This window comes from Anoplopoma fimbria, chromosome 11 (genome assembly GCF_027596085.1).
Source record: "Anoplopoma fimbria isolate UVic2021 breed Golden Eagle Sablefish chromosome 11, Afim_UVic_2022, whole genome shotgun sequence".
Taxonomy (NCBI): domain Eukaryota; kingdom Metazoa; phylum Chordata; class Actinopteri; order Perciformes; family Anoplopomatidae; genus Anoplopoma; species Anoplopoma fimbria.
The window spans coordinates 10,124,287-10,141,180 of record NC_072459.1 but is presented as its reverse complement, the minus strand read 5'-3'; the positions used below and the strand labels follow the sequence as shown (position 1 = coordinate 10,141,180).

The following is a 16,894-nucleotide window of genomic DNA, read 5'->3' as shown; positions in this document are numbered from 1 at the left end:
AGACCTTTCAACCTGCAGAATAGCGAGAGGGGAAGTGTGTGATTGTGTGTTTTAGTACGAGTTCTGGAGGAGGTTCCAGCAAACCAGAGTACCAAGAACAAACTTGGGAGAAGGGGGGGGGGGGGTCCTCTCCAGAAACCATGGAAACCAAACTAGGTCACTGCACAAACTTTTTTTTTTTTTTTTTTTTTTTTGATCTAGTTAAGGCAGGGGTTTGTATAAATGTGCCTGCATTTCCATATCAAAGATGCTCAATACCCTCCTCTCATGTGGCCTTATTATTTATTTCATCACTGTCCTTTGATTGGCTTCTTCTCCAGGGCCAGCATCAGCAGGGACCCCTTCTACGACATGCTGGCCACCAGGAAGAGGCGCATCGCCAACAAGAAGTGAACAGGGAGAGTCTTCTCAACCCTCCAGCTCCTCCATCTTTCTCCCCTTCCGTTCATGAACACATAAACTACACACACTAGGAAGCTACTTCGCCACAGAGAAGGATGTCAAACCCCCCGAAAAGACTTCAAATACAAACCTCAGTTTCTCTCCTGGACTGTCCACAAGTCATGTGCACTTGCTGCGGAGACATAACACGCTACTGAGGGGACAGAGCTGTGGACTCTTGCACGGAGCAGCACTCAAACAACCAACCAGGCGGATTGTTTCTTCTCCATCTCATACACACTCCCCTACCTCTCCGTCTCATGGTCATAACATGTTTCTAAGCATCCCTAAAGCACAACTGCCATGTTTCAGGTGCTCATGCATGCATGTGGGTTGTTATAGACCAATATGTGTGTGTGTGTGTGTGTGTGTGTGTGTGTGTGTGTGTGTGTGTGTGTGTGTGTGTGTGTGTGTGTGTGTGTGTGTGTGTGTGTGTGTGTGTGTGTGTGTGTGTGTGTGTGTGTGTGTGTGTGTGTGCGCAGTGGTGTGCATGCTATCAATGCACACAGTATCTACATTATGCGTGCATTACTGATATAAGCTCTCCCTCCACTGTGCTTTATGAAGAAGTCCTAATTCAAAGTCAGAGTTCAGATGTTTGGTCGGCCACACAGGGAGTAAAATGTGAGGATGAATGGGGACGTTTGGGAGGACGGAGGGTGGGGGGAGGATACAGATGGACATATTTGGGAGGTGGTGAGTATATCAATGCAGCATAAGCTCACCTGGACCGTGTCGTCATCTCACTCTGGTGCTGGATTCTTCTCTCCAGGTGCCATGGATAAACCCCTGCTCAGAGAAACCTCAGAAAACAGTGCTGGCTTACATTTAGGTTCCAACAGCGCATTACAGTCTTGAGTCAGCTGGGCTGATTTCACTCATTTGTGTGGAGCAGAGAATTTTTGAAAATGTGCATACTTTTTTATTTTAGTTGCATTAAAAAAAGGAGCTTTTGCCGAGGCTTGAGATGATACTTACCTATTGGACTTTTAATTGTTGTTACCCTTAACATGTCAGTACTGGTTGATTTGGTGACACATCCGTGATTAAAGATGGCAACAAGTGTGGTTTAATACCACAACAAACACTCCTTTAGAAGCCACTTTGCAACAGAAGAGCAATTAATGTGTCAGTTTACAGTGAAGCCAAACAACTCACATTGTTATAATGAAGAAGACAATAATTGTAACTGTAATCTGAATGCCTTTCGCCTGCAGCTAACTGTTCATTGTTGCTGCTTCTTCTTGTTCCATTGCTCCCTTGTAAAAACAATAAGGCTAATATCAATGAGGTCAAATTTAATACGGTAATGCTGGATCACATACACGCATGTTTTCCTGTGAACCCCTAGTGCATGTGGATCCAGCAGGGGAATGGCGGACCCCGCCAAGACCAATGAAAAGTAATATTTAGAGAGGTATTTCCAGAATGTCAATACATAGATTGGCTATTGAAGATGGAATGCTGACCCGAAATGGAGTCAGAAATGGGGTTTGATTTAATGGAAATCTTAAGGATTTCAACTTTAAAAGTCTAACGGGTAGGTTTTATTCATGGCTGTGCATTGGCCCAATGGGGTACCAGTCCAATTAAGCTTTTTTTCTCCTCTTGTCTATGGCCTATGTCAGTGAAGGTCCATTAGTATTGTTGTGATCCTGTTTGCATTTGGTTCGTAATCCTAAAGAATCCTTGCTTGCTTTTGTGTTCCTCTTTAAAAAAATAAATAAAATAAAAAAAGCATTTAAATAATAACCAACTATAATTTTTGTATTTATTTTCATTTGTGAAATGGTTTAATACTACCTGTAAATGTTAAACAGCGTATGCTTAAGTTATGTATGTGTGTGTGTATATATAATGTATAGGTTTTTTCTGGTCTCTTTGTTGTAGTATGCACACTCTGTGTAACATGTTTGAGCCTACAGGCGGACGTTTGCATCAGCTGAAGTTTGGGGTCTTCTTTACAAAAGCCTTAAACATAATCATAAGAAAACACGATGATGATGATGATGATATAGTGAGGATATTGGTCATAACTTAGATGATGCCCTTTAAAAAGCCATGACTGACGAGTTAAAAAGATGGTTATATTTATGATGATAAAGATTATAGTGAAAATAATGTTTGATGTTAATGATGATGATGATACTATCAATTATGATGATGTCAAAAACTGTAAACACCAGTAGTTTTCTATGTGATTGTAAAATAAAAATGGAAGCCTTGTGGTCAGGGCAGAATATTATCTTCTACCGCCCTGTGTGGGCTTATAGTTACATGAACTTTTATATTCTCTGTAAAAGCTATCGGTCACGTTGTACATTACGTGTATCTATATAAAATATACATAAAGCTTACAGCAGATGTATGGTGTATTTATTATTCATGCTTGTCTTGACCTACTTCTTTGCATACTATTTAAGCTATCATTAATGAATTATACATTATAAGCTCTCTGAATGTATAACATGTCATCCTCTGTCATGAAGAGGAACAGTGCTGGATTCAATCTGGTAGAATAAACAGTAGATTCCTGTAATAAGAGAGGTAAAGGAAAACATGTTGTGTCCCTGAGAGAAATCTGACTCGAGAAAAGAGTTGGACAATGACTGGGGAGAGAGCGCCTTCTACTGGTTTATTTCTTCATATCAATTTTAGTCATGGTCAATACTAATGATAATATTATAAGACATAGATATATGAATACAAGCCAAATACATTTATTCATGAAGGACAGTAAAGAAAGTATTGTAGAATCACAGTTTTTCTCGATTGCTTAAGTACAACTGATTTTTCCTGCATCACTCCCTCAAAAATAAATAACTTTAAATACACTCTCCACTATATTTTGTACACACGTACATGCTGTATACTGTATATGAGTCAAAATTAAAGAAGATACTGAAATTGTTTTTTTTTCCTATTTAGATTTACTAGAATTAATTTGCAACAAAACTGACAGTTCGATTGATATTCCCTGAATGGCGCTCACTGAGATCCCTACTTTTGCTAATGAACTGCTCCTCACTAGGTCAACTGATTCGATCCATCAAAAGTCAATACAAAAGTCAACTCAAGATTTTTCACAGTCAGAATACACTTTTTACCTTTACAGTTTTTCTAAACATGGTATGTTTGCATCATGACTTTATACACAAACATCAAATAAATAGCTTTTTCCAGGGGACAACTGCACACTGAGGAGCTACTTTAAGGCTTTGTCATTTGACTATGAACACAAACACAGTATGTTTATTATCGATACTCATAACAGTATCAGACACAATGACCTCCTCCAACTCTCTCTAGAAAATTCAACCTTAACTGTTGTGCACACCAAAGAGCAAACCTGAATCCTGTTCAAGCTGATTAAGTGATCTAATTGGTTACAGGTGTTTTCACAGGTGCATTCTGGGTGCAGGTGATTGATGAGCATGCAGTATTTCAATGGCAGTGTTGAGCAAACAGCACACACAGGCTTTTAGTTGTGAATGATGTGTCTAATGTAGATAACTACGTGTATTTATTTGTGTGTTTTAGAATATCAAATAGGTCTACCACTGTTTGTGTCCTAACAAAGTGCAAAAACACTGTATTCACAGTAGAATAACATTTGTGTCAAATACAAAAAAATTCGATTTGATATGTAATATACTACTGATTGTAAGTTTTTGGATAAAAGCGTCTGCTAAATGACTGTAATGTAATGTAATGTAAATTTGTCTTTGGATTTATACAATGAGGATTTGATAGCAACGTCTGAGATTATAAATGTGAGTTAAAAATAAGCCGTATAATACATCTTCACCACCAACTCAGTGTATCGCTGGATCAACTGAAGATATAAAAGTACATTTGATTTATGTGTGACTGAAGTAAATACTGTGGAGAATCTCAAAGGTGTGTAGATGTTTATTGTTTTTCCAGAGGAACTTTCAATAACCTCTGACTGCTGAAGATAAAATGTCACTCCAAAGACAGAAAGACAAAGACACTGCCTCCCAGTGGATACATGTAGAATCACCGTGTGAAGACATTTATTTTACAGGTCTTAACATCACCTGACATCAATTATATTTACACTTTATGTCCAACAGCTTTTCATATTATATAAAAACCTTTGGAAAACAAATTAGGGAAATTAACATTTTTAACATGTCTTACTGTTATTATTCCATGATGTCAGACACAAAACAGCATCTCTAGATAAAATGCAAAGCAACAAGCAAACCCAACAACACTTCAGCAGGCTGGATGCTTGTTGACCGGACTTATTGAGCGTGTTTCCTTTCCTGATGGTTGTTACTGTGGCGATGGATTGTCCTTTCATTGCATCACAGTTAACAGTTTTGCCTTTAGGAGAAACAGTAATAAATACTGCCACAGAACAATAAAAATAAATGCATTTATTTATTGCAAAATGAGGAAGCAGAGATATTCACAAAAAGAAAAAAAGCAATGGAGGCACTGGAGGGTAAAACACACAGATAAATTACAGAACATTGTTTTCCTATTTAAGATGAATTTATATATATACCATGTATATACCAGATTTAAACTTTTTGAATCACACCATAATCATGTTTTGTCTTTTTCCTAAAACCTGCAGATTTTGCCCCACCTAGAAAAAAACTGGAGGTGCTGATACCGACAACAAACTCCCAATAAGCGTCTCCGACCCGGTAAACAGCCACAAGCGGCTCAGATGGAGATATTTCCAAAGTCCTTACATCACAGTCAGAGCTGCACACATTTTTCTCCCAGAAAAACATCAAACTCACTGTTAAATATCTAAGTTGTATCTTTTCATGAAAGAAAACTCACTAAGCTTTGAGGCCCTATTAGATCCGGTGACCCTTTAGTGACCTTTAGGTGGCCTCTGCTACAGTGAGATGCCCCCTCAGCAAGGCGAAGAGGAGACTTGATCATAGTCGGGGCATTTGAGGAGAGCAGGGTAGCTGGTGCTCATCTGGAGCGAAGCTTCACTCGAGATGTCGGAGGGACTCCGCCCACGAGACCAGACCTCTGGGTGGAGGAACAGGCCCGAGTGGTCTGAGCAGTTGCTGAGACGAGGGCGGTAGAAAGTCGGGTGACGAGGCTGGTAGATCTCCTCTGCTGAGTAGCGCATCATGAACAGGTAGACGGACATGACGCCTGCGCTCTGCAGAGGACAGAAGGACGCGTGCAAAAATAGTCAACGGGTCAAAATATATGAAAAAAGGATAATGAGGACAGCACATAACAGATATTAAAATGTTTTGCTAATTCGTTTGTGAGGGCTTCAGTTTGGTCATTTTCAAAGTAATTAGCCAAAGTGTTTTTTCTATACCTTATACCACTTTAATAATGAGGGGTAACTATCTTTATTAGTACTGATATTAAAACTAAGTGTGTTAAATAAGTAACAAGTTATGTGGTGTTGCAGTTTCCGGCTGCGCCCACTGGAAGGCAGTGAACCCTCATGATTCTTATAACACTCTCACTTCTGTCATCCTCATACCTCATCTTTCTGTGAGGTCGTGTTAGCCTTGTTTCCTGTGAGCATTAAGGAATACTCAGCCTTGCCTCTCGTTTCAGACACTTCCCTTCCTGCCCTTGTGTGTTTCCCGCCTCTGTGATTTTCTCCCGCCGCCCTGATTGTTTTCACTGTGGTTTTCATTATCACCTTTCTTTCATGGTGTATTTCGTCTTTGTGCTCCCCTTTGCTGTTCCTGTTAGTCATATCTGCTTCAGTAAGAGTTTCAGACTCAAGTTCCTAGTTTGTTTTTTTTCCAACCAATCTTCCGTTATCTATCGTGTTTCAAAACCTGCCATTCTTTCTACAACTCAGTTTGTTTGAGACTAAGCTTGAAAGCAAATGCAATACTATATTAAGACTTCATTTTATGAACAGTTTTATTGATTGAATTAAACCGTATGGGCATACCTAATAAAATGGACACTCTGTAGTAAAAGGTTATTTATGGGGATTAAATGCTCAGTCACACCTAAACCTGTGGGAGAACTTCATTTTAGTGTCTGAAGTTTCTGCTACAAAGTCCAGGACACAAGCACATTTTTTGGATGCAGAGAAAAATCAGAAGTAACTCGTGCATTAAATTAGTTTTATTGTTATAACTTTCCTTTTAGTTACACGACAGAATGTCATGATTTTTGTCATATTTAATTGTACTTGTGTGTATTTTACTTAAGATCTGATTTGTTAAATTTCCTGCTGCATGTTTTGTGTGTCTTTTAACATATTTGTACAATGGTGCAAATACGTGTCCTGTCTTTAATAATGTCCTACTTTGATTCATGTGAATGTTTTGTGTTTTATGCCTTAATCACATCAGAGCCAAACAGCTGTAGAAGCTTGTTTGTTCAGTCACCCACCTCAGTGAGCAGGAAAGAGATGGCGGCGAATGCAAAGGACCAGCCGTACTTGTAGGTGAAAAAGGTCTCACTGCTCTTCGTCCTGTTCAGCATTTCATCATTTATACTGGAGATGTACAGCACCAGACCCACCACCAGAGCCAGACCTAAAACATGGAAAAAAATCAGGGTTGGATAAAACCAAGAAGGAGAGAGGACAGAAACATGACGATAGGAGAGGAGATCAGTGTACCCGAGAGGATGAAGAAGATCCCGGATACAAACGCCAGGATGGAGCGGTGAGGTCGGACATGGCCGATGTTGTTGAGGACAAACCCGATGAACATGAAGAAGAGGCTGACCAGAGGGAATGGAGTGGCCGAGCGGATCATCTCTGAGGAGAGGACGAAAGCTGCTGTTTGAATCCCAAACAGATGTGAGTGTACACTTTAGTGTAAAAACTGAGAAGGAAAGATGCTTATTGATGGAGAAACTTCGTATCAACGTGAAATAGGGGATATTCTGTTGGGAGTAAGAAGGAACAATCTATCTTTAAATAAAGATAACATGTAGACACTTAATTATCTTCCATATTTGCCAGATTTATTACAATAGCTGGCATTATTACACTGACTCAGTGGACTGGATCTATCCTCAGCTAAAGGTTTTACACTGAGCTGCACTGAAGGACTTGTGAGGTGAATTGTCTGTGAGCTGTAATAAGTATTCTGGAGAGGAGCAACAGCATGAGGGTTCAGATGACTCAGACTCATCTGTCTGGCTGCTTTCAGGTGATTTCAGAGCACAATCTTATCACACAAGTTTTTGCGATGAAAATATCCCAAGCCTATTTATTTGAACAACCTCAAGGGGGCACCTTGAGTTATTTAGCCTGAAATCACTCACTGAGCACGTTTGCTGTGGACTCTGACGTCAACTGGACGTTCATGGGCATGATGTAGGCCACGGTGAAGCAGTGACCAGACTCGTCTCCTGAAAAGGAAGGACACAAAAACCTTGAGACAGAGTTTAGGTGGAGATGAGGAGATGTGAAAGTATAAAGGAGAGTTGTCCCACACCCTTTTAAAAATGCATCGCTAATGGAAAAAACACACAAAGATAAAGAACCAAATGCCAAAAACAGGCAGACAAGAATCCCAAAGAGGCAGGAGATGGGTCCTTCAAGGGCAGATAGAAACAAGAAGACTTAAAAGGATAAAAACTCTACAGATGAGGTGGCTCAATAGATGATCAGGCAGGCGAAGGGCACGGCTAAAGGGCAGGTGTTTATACTGTGTGTCTGAGGAGGGAGCTGGGAGCAGGTGTGCAGATCAGTGAGGAGGTCAGCTGATGGTAAAAGGTTGAAACCCAATGAGGACTTCTGAAGGTGTTACAAAACCTGTTGTATAAAGGGAAATACGACGCTGAGAGTTGTGTCACTTGGCGCTGAACAAAAAAATAAATCAAAATAAGCCGTTTCTAGTGCTATGGAGTCTGATGATGAAGGAGGTGGTAGTTAGGAAAAGACTATGGGGGAAAAACAAGGAAAAGGAGAAATAAAACTAGTTCTTCTCAGGAGTCAGAAGGAGGGAGACAACAGAGCTGGGAGAAATTCAAATGTTGCACTGAAGGCGATGGGGAAGAGGTGATTGGAAGGAGTTGTTCCAGGGAGTAACGTAACGGCTGGTATCAAATGGGTGATCTATGGGGTTTCGCTTGAAATCTCATTGGAGGAACTGGTCAGGGGAATGGATGGTGCGAAAGTTGCTGAGGCTATGCGAATAAGTTTTTCGGGATGGAGCAAAGCGTGGCCCAACAGTTAAAGTGGTAACTTTTTAGGAGACCCTCACCGAGCGAGTCTTCACAGGGTGCTTATCATTTAAAGTCCATCCACATCGGAGGCCACCATTTAGGTGTTATAAATGCCAGAGATGCAGAGGGTGCAGCAGTATAAGGAGACAAATAAAGGGGTATTTATTGCTGAGGCTGTTAAACAAGTTGCAAAATGTGGTGAGGCAGGTGAAATGAGGACTCAGGAAGTCAGAGCCGGTCTAACAGAGGACTCAGTAGCGGTTAGTAAGCTTAGTTTTCATATCTTTTATTGTTGAAGTATTGTGAGACGTGAAGCGGGCCAAAAACAACTCAGATGTGGTAAGAAGTGTGGTGCAGGTCGCTGAGAGGGTTTTTGGGATTGAAGAGTTGGAGCCGTTTAACCTCCACAGCTACGTGTTTTCAAAAGAAAAAAGTGCAAAATATAATGGGGACCAATTGGAAGGGGGTGATGATATTTAGTATTAATGTTTTTGATCCTGCATTGGAATGCCTGGAGTTTGATAGTGAATGGACGAGAGTTGTGGAAAGAAGGACATGTGCAAAAAAGGCTAAATATATGACAAAGGATAATGAGTTCAGATGTGCTTTCATATAAAAGAGATTTATTGATGCTTTTAAAGAAAAAATAGAGTTGATATGTATACAAGACACATGGCTGAAATCTCGTCTGAATTTAGTCATACTGGAATTTGTTTGCTTAGGGAAAGATTGTAATATATATAGATTCAACAAAATAAGGTAGTATTTTTTATTTTCTCAATATATTTTAATACATACCTAAGGTGATTTAATAGTTATCTGCACACATGGATCAATGCAGTGTTACACTTTGTTTGAGCTTTTGGTCTAACAGACCTTTATCATAGCATACAGGATTCAACGAGGGACAGGCAGGTGAAAATAACTGATCCCAGTCCAATCATTGTATTGCTCCTGGGAACTGCAGCCTTAAAGTGCTGAATGTAGTACTGAGAGGTGAAGCATCTCCCAGCACGGTGTGCACAGGTGTGTTGCATTCAGTGACTGGACTGGGATTGGTTGTTTTTACCTACCTGTTTTTACCTACCTGTTTTTACCTACCTGTCACACGTTGGATCCTGTTTGCTCTGAAGTCCAAACACTGCATAGTTGTGTGGCTATCTCTTTTACCATTTTGGATTTATTTATACTTCCAGCACCTTAGCTGAGATTAAGCCGGCTGAACAGGTGGTCATCCTGCATCATTAACACTTCCTTGATGTAAAATGTGTTTCCTGTATTTCAAATAAACATGTGGGGATGGAATTATCTCCTTCAAACCTTGATGCCCTGGTTTCCTCAAATTGTCAACTTTTTTTTTTCTTTCTCCCAAGTGTGAGTTACATCACATGCTGCAAAGACAGCGACGCAGTCATTATTATCACTTCAACATCACGTACAGACACCAGCTGCAGTTATCCACCAGCTAATTCTGCAGCACCATGAGATGACATCTGTCTCTGAAGACTTATAGGTGCGCGTGTATGTGTGTGTGCGTAATGTTGCAGGACTAATTTTACACTGAATTTTACAGTGTGTGATTGAAAAGGGGAAGAAATACAAACACACTTTCTATCTCTCTGTTGGTGTTCTCTCTCACTCTGCCACCTGTACTCCACACTTACTCTTTCACACACACACACACATACACAAACACATACACACACAATGAATAATTGTCAATGTCATTCTGGGAGAATGTCAAAGTTGGCTGATGCAGTGACGACGTGTTAGAGTAACAGGATCATCTCATTGCTGCTGCCACATTTAGACGCTGAACATAACGAATTAATCCTTGAGTAAAGATCATTCCACTCTAAACGCCATTACATGTATCTTTGCCGCCACACTGTTCAACACATCTGTCAAATCAAAGGAGCACAGAGAACCACACACACCCAGACTAATCACTCACCGGCCAGGAAGCAGACCCTCCAGAGACCAGAGTGCAGCGAGGTCTTAACGTCGATGCTCTGGTTCAGAGGCATGATGACGCCCTCCTCCAGGTACAACCAGTAGTCGGTGCTGACCGCCACTCCCAACAGCCCAAGGCCACTGATTGCAAAGACACTGCTCAGCAATGTGAGGGCCTTCCTGCTGCACGCACTCATGGTGACAGTGAGGGGGGGAACTTCCAGCAGTGGTGGTTAAAATCAAAGAAGCAAGCTGGAGAAAAAGAAAGCGGAAGCGAAGGATTACAGGTAGGAATTTAAAGGAAGTTTGATGTGGTGACCCAGTTTGTGTTTGTAATCAAGTAGAAAAATACACAAGACATTATTAAATAAATATGAAAAAATACGGAGAAAATTAATGTTGAACTTGAAAATAGTTGAAATAATGAAATCATTTTCCAAAACTCAGTTAATTAATATGATTTGTTAGGTTCCTATAGAGTTTATACAGGTTAGTTACATTTATTCCAGCAGTTCTCATGTTTTATTTTAATATTCATTTCACTGTTTCAATTTCATAATGGCAACAGTGTCGATATCTCAATCAAGACAAACAGGGGTGTCAGAGATGTGATTGGCTGCTGCTGCTTTGGTCTGAATGAAAAGAAAACTCTCACATAAGGGCTCTGTTTGTTATGAAAATTTGCATAATGAACCAATACAGTTGATGGTAAAATATGTTTTTGTGTGAAATAAAAACAGACTGTAGGATGTTTTGAAATAAATCCGTGGAGGGAAATTATATTAACCTGCAACAATATTTCATAAATATGATCTGAGTATTTTTTTACACGAGTACAGATAAACACCTCTGCCTTGGATTTCACTAACAATTGTTAACCTTGTTCAACCTCTATTCTGCACATTCAGAACCAGACCTGTAGACAGAGAGGATGAGGAGGGAGAACCTTCATGTCTTTCTCCTGTCCACATGATATTTCTGTGTGTTTTCTCTGACAAAGCTGTAGAGATTTACAAAGTCAAATCTGCTAGTTATGATGGGCAGCTTATCAAATGTCATAGCAGCCGGGTAACTGGAGCAATCAATAACACCTTTGACTGTTGTGAAAGTAGTTTTTCAGTTTAGGGTTTTGACTTCTTTTGCAGACAGAATGGGAAACTTTCCACTTAAACTTGTTGTATTTTTAATCTTTGCCTCGTCCACTTCCCCTCCAACATTAAATATTTATCGTCACAATACATTTAAATTCAGTCCATGTCACTGCTTACTCTGTCCAACTTGCCGAAAAAGAATAACAAAGTGTGAGTCGATGATAAACCTGTTTGAACCTCCGAACTGGGGGACATTAAACGTGTTGCAGGCCTACTACTGTGAATACCAATGCTCACATTATCTGAAATTCAATACGGGGTTTTGACATTTTACAGCCATGAATCAGGGCAGAATCCCTCGAAAAGGTTGGACATTCATAAAAGCATTCATAAGTCAGGACAAGTGGGAATTGGCCAGACTGATCACATAGTAAGACATCATAAACAGTGACAGGGTGAGGATTTCATTTCCATTCAGGACACACATATGAATGCTCTATGGACAGTGACTGAGGCAGGATTCAGCTGGAGGACATACCGTCAGCTAGAGGCCAATTTTAATGGTTCTCTGAATCATGATAAACAATTTAGGCCCCCACACACTTGTACTTGAAGTCTACATCTGTTTGGTTTTACAACAACCAGCATTGAAACCCTTTGAGTTGCTCTTGGAGGTCAGATATTATTCACATAAATGCTCCAAAAATATGCTTGTCCCCTTGCAAGGTCACCTCTCTAACTTTGAAGATGCCTCTCTTTCTTGTTTCCATATTCACTTCCCTCTTTATTGTCATTCCTTATTTGCAGTATTATTCTTTCATTTTAACCCTCTTTGAAGAACCGGTTGAGAGCTGACTAGACTGAACTCTGTGACTTTGCGAAAACCCGGTCAGAGTCTCAAACTTCTGGGGCACCAGGATGCTCTTCAGCGGAATCATTCCCGCTAAATACATTTGCTTTATTAATGTCCACAATTGAGAAAAGGCCAGTTGGCAGAATTGGTCATAAAAATATTAATCATTTATTTTAATATAATCCTGGAATTGTTCACAAATGTGCAGAACTGTACTTTCCTTTAAAAAAAGCCATCAAATGATTAATCAAGTCATTATTAATGCGTAAACACAAGTGTGACTTGCAGAGCCTTGTCACATGCAAATCATGTCATCAGATCTTCTTGAAGTTATTTCACTGAATCAAAACTTTTAGGCTTGTATGTGTCCAGGCTTCTCTATTCTGTAGAAAAAGATAAATGTAAAAGAACAGAAATACTCACATCAGATGTAAATGATCTGACTTGGTGCTTAAATATATCATTTCCAACATCATCATTGACCACCATTTGACCTTCTACAACCTTCTTGCAAAAATGTGTCTATACAGTTTCTTTCACAAGTATGATTGTCATTTCAAAATACTGAGTATAGTTTTCATGACATGTCAAAGTCAATCCTACATTACCATGATACTCCTCTAGAGACTAACAGTGCATCCATGTGGTTGTACCATGTCTTGTAGCAGTCTCTAATGTCCTGTAGTATAGTAGTATAGTACAGGGCAGGACAATTGTAACAATCATAATAAGACTCACAACAACCGTAAAACTTCAGTAAATATGTGAAACACATCGTCCAGTCCAGTGTATTAGATGCAGGAGTTTAAGAAAGTAAAAGTATGAAACCGCAACAAGCAAACATTTGTTCTTACCTGTTTTAAATCTGTCTTAGTGCCGTGTTTCCCCCAAATATAGCAAATATTGTGCTGGAAGTTATAATAATGATGATAAAAACCTGCAGACAAAGACTGTCTGCTCTGTCTCTACCGACTCGGTAGAAAATGACGCGGCTCTTCGATGATTTGCTCGCAAATAATTTCAGGGAGAAAAAAAAGCTGCTAATTGAAGCTGCGAGAATGTTTGAGGAGCAAAATGATGCAGCAGTGCGTCAGTGCAACACTCTCCAACTGAGAGAGAGAGAGAGCTGCTCCGCTGGCTGAATGAAAATACAGAGGGGGGAGAGGGGGGAGAGGGGGAGCAAGATATGCCTGAAGTGTTTCAGGACCAAGGACAGCTCCACTCAGCTCTGACAGGAAACATAAGCAAGTATGCAGAGCAAAGAAAATACAGGACGTACGTGTAGGTCAGATATTCAAACTGATCACTTGTATTATAGATCTGCGATAAGTCAATATTAGGGACAACTTTTAGAAAGATAATCGGTTTTGATTGACACTGTCAGAGAGATTTTAATTGAAATTGTAGTAGTTTGCATTAGATTGGTTAGGTATACCTATGTATATGTATATTGTGTACTCATTTGTTGCTTTTGTGATCCTTTACTCCTGGGCTGAAGCACATTTTAAAAAGCACATGTTGAAAGTTTCCACATGTAAAATATTTCACACACTGAAATGGCAAAAAAAGAAAAAATATAACCACAATAATATACACATTTAATATTGAAGCTTAACCCAATTTAATCTTCAATATATATATATATATATATATATATATATATAAGAACAATAATAGCCAAAAATGCACACATTAGAAGTAAAGCTGTCATGAAGTGGAACTCCCTTCCAAAATAAAACAGAGATAATTGATATTTTTCATACTTTATTTATACACAGTATCCATCATACCACAATGAACAGAGGAACAAGAAGAATCAGGTTAACAAAAGCAGGGGCAGTGAAAGGAGACACATACAAGCTTCCCTGTGGCTCTAACTGTAGTGGTGCTGTACCCTGACTGGTCTGACATGTGATTATCTCTGGCATGGGTCCAAAGTGTTTTTTTCTCTCTTCCTCTCCTCAGATAAAGATTCTCAATGTGAGACATGTAAACATTCAGTTTTCTCTTGACCTTAAAAATCAAATTTTGGTCCAGATGTGACAGCTGCAACATCAGTCTACGTGTCAAGTAGCTAATTCAGGGTGTTATGAGTAAATTTGGCAGTTTTATAAAACATCATTGTTGTAGCGTTGTGTGCCTCAGCAGTAGCCGCTCCCCCAAAAAATAGGACACACCTTGCTGGAAACACAAAATACTCAAAATTGGCACCAGGGAACAAAAAAGCCAACAGAAGCATTAAACAGATATTTATCTTGTCAATAATTCAGCTTTGTAGCAAAACATGTCCGGCTACATGAGGAAACAATGAGCAAAAGAAAGCGCACAATGCTTGTTGGTTTGTCTCAATCTGTTCAACAAAGTGGGAGAACTCCATGCTCCATGATCTCTGTATCATGCAGGGGTCTTTTGCATGCTTAGATCAGGCCTCGCGCATGCACACAATGTACGCGGGGGGGAAAAAAAGACATAATTCAGCCACTCGGGCTCCAAAATCCTCCTACTGTATCGTTACTGGGTTTTGAACTTGTTACAGGAGGAGTCGGCCCTGAGACGACCAAGGCAAGAGGGCATTTAACCATTTCACGCACAGTAGGTGCTGCATATTCGCCATGACGCTGAGTAGTAGAAAATAATGGATAAATAGTGGAAATAAATATAACAAGGTTCGCTGATACCAAAGCTACCAAAGATTCAGCCAAACGTTTTTTATATATATATATATGTATATATATATATACTCTTGTTAGGGGTAATCTAAACATAGAAAGGTTCAAACTGTCTACGGTAGTAAAAGCACATTCAGGTCGTTGTATAAAATCTGCGAGTAACTTCTCTTTTTGCAACATATCTTTGAAACATATTTACAAAAAAAAAAGGTTGACATACAATAGAGGGGTCTCTCTGGAAAAAAAAAAGTTGAGTTAAGCGGAACATAAAACAGGAACAAAACCTTTTTTTTCCTTCAACAATTAGAAACTCTTTCTTTAGAATAAGACTATTCAAAACATACAACAATTATATATTAACATAGTTTATATATCGTAATACTAAACTTTACAATGATACCAGACGTGTACTGCATCCTAGAGTCTACTGCTCATACAGAGTCAGAAAAATAAGCATGCAACAGAGATCTGCTTTGTGCATACGGAAAAAGCATGTTAATACTTTAAAACACTGTCTCTTTGATCCACAGTTTTCTGACCCTATAAACTGAACTCGGCTGAGTTGAAAAGGCCATGACAGCTTGTAACTGTGAGCATAATGTGTTTCTGTTTCTCTGTGGTGAGTTAGATAAACTGTAGCTCCACGTCCTACAAAACACATAGAAACGGCCCCTGTCGAGGGTTTTTAGTATGTTGGGAAGGCCAGAGGAGGAAAGAAAACATTACAAGGACTTTAAGAACTGCAATAGAAATTGTTTTTTTTCTTCTTCTACTTTGGCACTCATGTAACAGTATACTACCTCTTTTTTTGTTTGTTTATAAATATAAAATACACGTGTAGCGGTTCAGAATTAGATAAAGCCGGGACAGAGCAGAAAAACATGTTCCGTTCTTGTCGTGCATTGCAGCTTGTTGCGTAGTAAGATTTGGAAAATGAGAAAGGAAAAAGATCTTGCATCTTTAATACCTAATAACAAAAAAACTAACACATTCATACACAAGAAGAAAAACAAGGCTGCAGGTTTGGATAAACACAGATACAGAATAAAGAATATGAGATGTTTGGGGGAAATTATGCAGAAAATATCAGTGCCATGAACTTTTTCTTTAACACTTCTCCCCTCTCCTCAGTCACTTCTGTGCACGGATATTGATAACTAGTAGACAGAACACTGTTGAGGATGATCGGAGTCTTTTGACAGCAGGATTGTTTGTTGGAGTTTGGAAGGATCCTGTAATCAGCGGCAGTCCATGTTTTTTTTTTCCCTCGCTCATACCACACTGTGCAGGGACGGATGGATGAACTGAGGGTTCATGTAGGAGAAGCCTGCAAACTCGCTCTGGTCGATGTTGGCGATGACGAGCTGGTCGGGAGGGGTCAGCACGGGCTGCGTACGCGTGAAGAACTTGTCGAAGTTTTCTGCTCCTTTGCCGCACTGAAAGAGATTAAAAGAATGTCAGATGTGGAGAAAGAACAGTTCTTATTTTGATCACTGGACTGTAAAAGAACTACAAAAAGGCAGCAGATGAATTGAGGGCTCATGATTAGAAGACTTTTAATAGAAAGCTTGCCAACGGTCCCAGAGGTAAGGTGGTGCAGGGAAATGTCGAAGCCCGATGTGTAGCCGGGCAGAAGTTGTAATTAGATTAGGAGCTAACCCTAAGCATCCACAGTGGAGGTCATCAGCATCAGAGTGCGGCTCCACCCGAGGCTGTCATGT

At 39.7% G+C, this 16,894-nt stretch overlaps 3 protein-coding genes across 7 annotated transcripts in view; 1 reads left to right on the top strand and 2 right to left on the bottom strand.

Annotated features, from left to right (window-relative positions):
- The window catches only part of LOC129098087 (cytohesin-3), a 29,547-nt gene extending 28,783 nt beyond the window's left edge, over positions 1-764 (top strand). For both annotated transcript variants that reach the window (XM_054607045.1, XM_054607044.1), the window contains exon 13: positions 321-764. In XM_054607045.1, coding sequence (XP_054463020.1) covers positions 321-393 — 73 coding nt within the window. In that variant the 3' untranslated portion in view covers positions 394-764. The remainder of the gene's footprint in view (positions 1-320) is intronic.
- A 4,577-nt stretch (positions 765-5,341) lies between these two features.
- On the bottom strand, positions 5,342-10,757 carry LOC129098976 (voltage-dependent calcium channel gamma-5 subunit-like). The gene is made up of 5 exons (XM_054608121.1): positions 10,562-10,757; positions 7,702-7,788; positions 7,049-7,189; positions 6,817-6,962; positions 5,342-5,602 (listed from the first exon to the last, which is right to left on the bottom strand). Exons 1-5 carry the CDS (start codon positions 10,755-10,757, stop codon positions 5,342-5,344), a joined length of 831 nt encoding a protein of 276 aa, XP_054464096.1.
- Positions 10,758-16,395: 5,638 nt separating this feature from the next.
- The window catches only part of prkcab (protein kinase C, alpha, b), a 106,121-nt gene continuing 105,622 nt past the window's right edge, over positions 16,396-16,894 (bottom strand). For 3 of the 4 annotated variants that reach the window (XM_054606935.1, XM_054606934.1, XM_054606936.1), the window contains one exon: positions 16,396-16,609. In XM_054606935.1, the coding sequence (XP_054462910.1) occupies positions 16,445-16,609 (165 nt within the window). In that variant the 3' untranslated portion in view covers positions 16,396-16,444. The remainder of the gene's footprint in view (positions 16,610-16,894) is intronic. The other variant, XM_054606937.1, reaches the window with a different exon arrangement.

Bases quoted from the DNA above. Each gene is read 5' to 3' on its own strand.
- LOC129098976 (XM_054608121.1), bottom strand. From the start codon at position 10,757: ATGAGTGCGTGCAGCAGGAAGGCCCTCACATTGCTGAGCAGTGTCTTT. The intron at 7,789-10,561 runs GTGAGTGATTAG...CTTCCTTTTCAG, and splicing joins GAGGGTCTGCTTCCTGGCCG to GAGACGAGTCTGGTCACTGC. The intron at 7,190-7,701 runs GTGAGTGATTTC...TCCTCTCCTCAG, and splicing joins GTCCACAGCAAACGTGCTCA to AGATGATCCGCTCGGCCACT.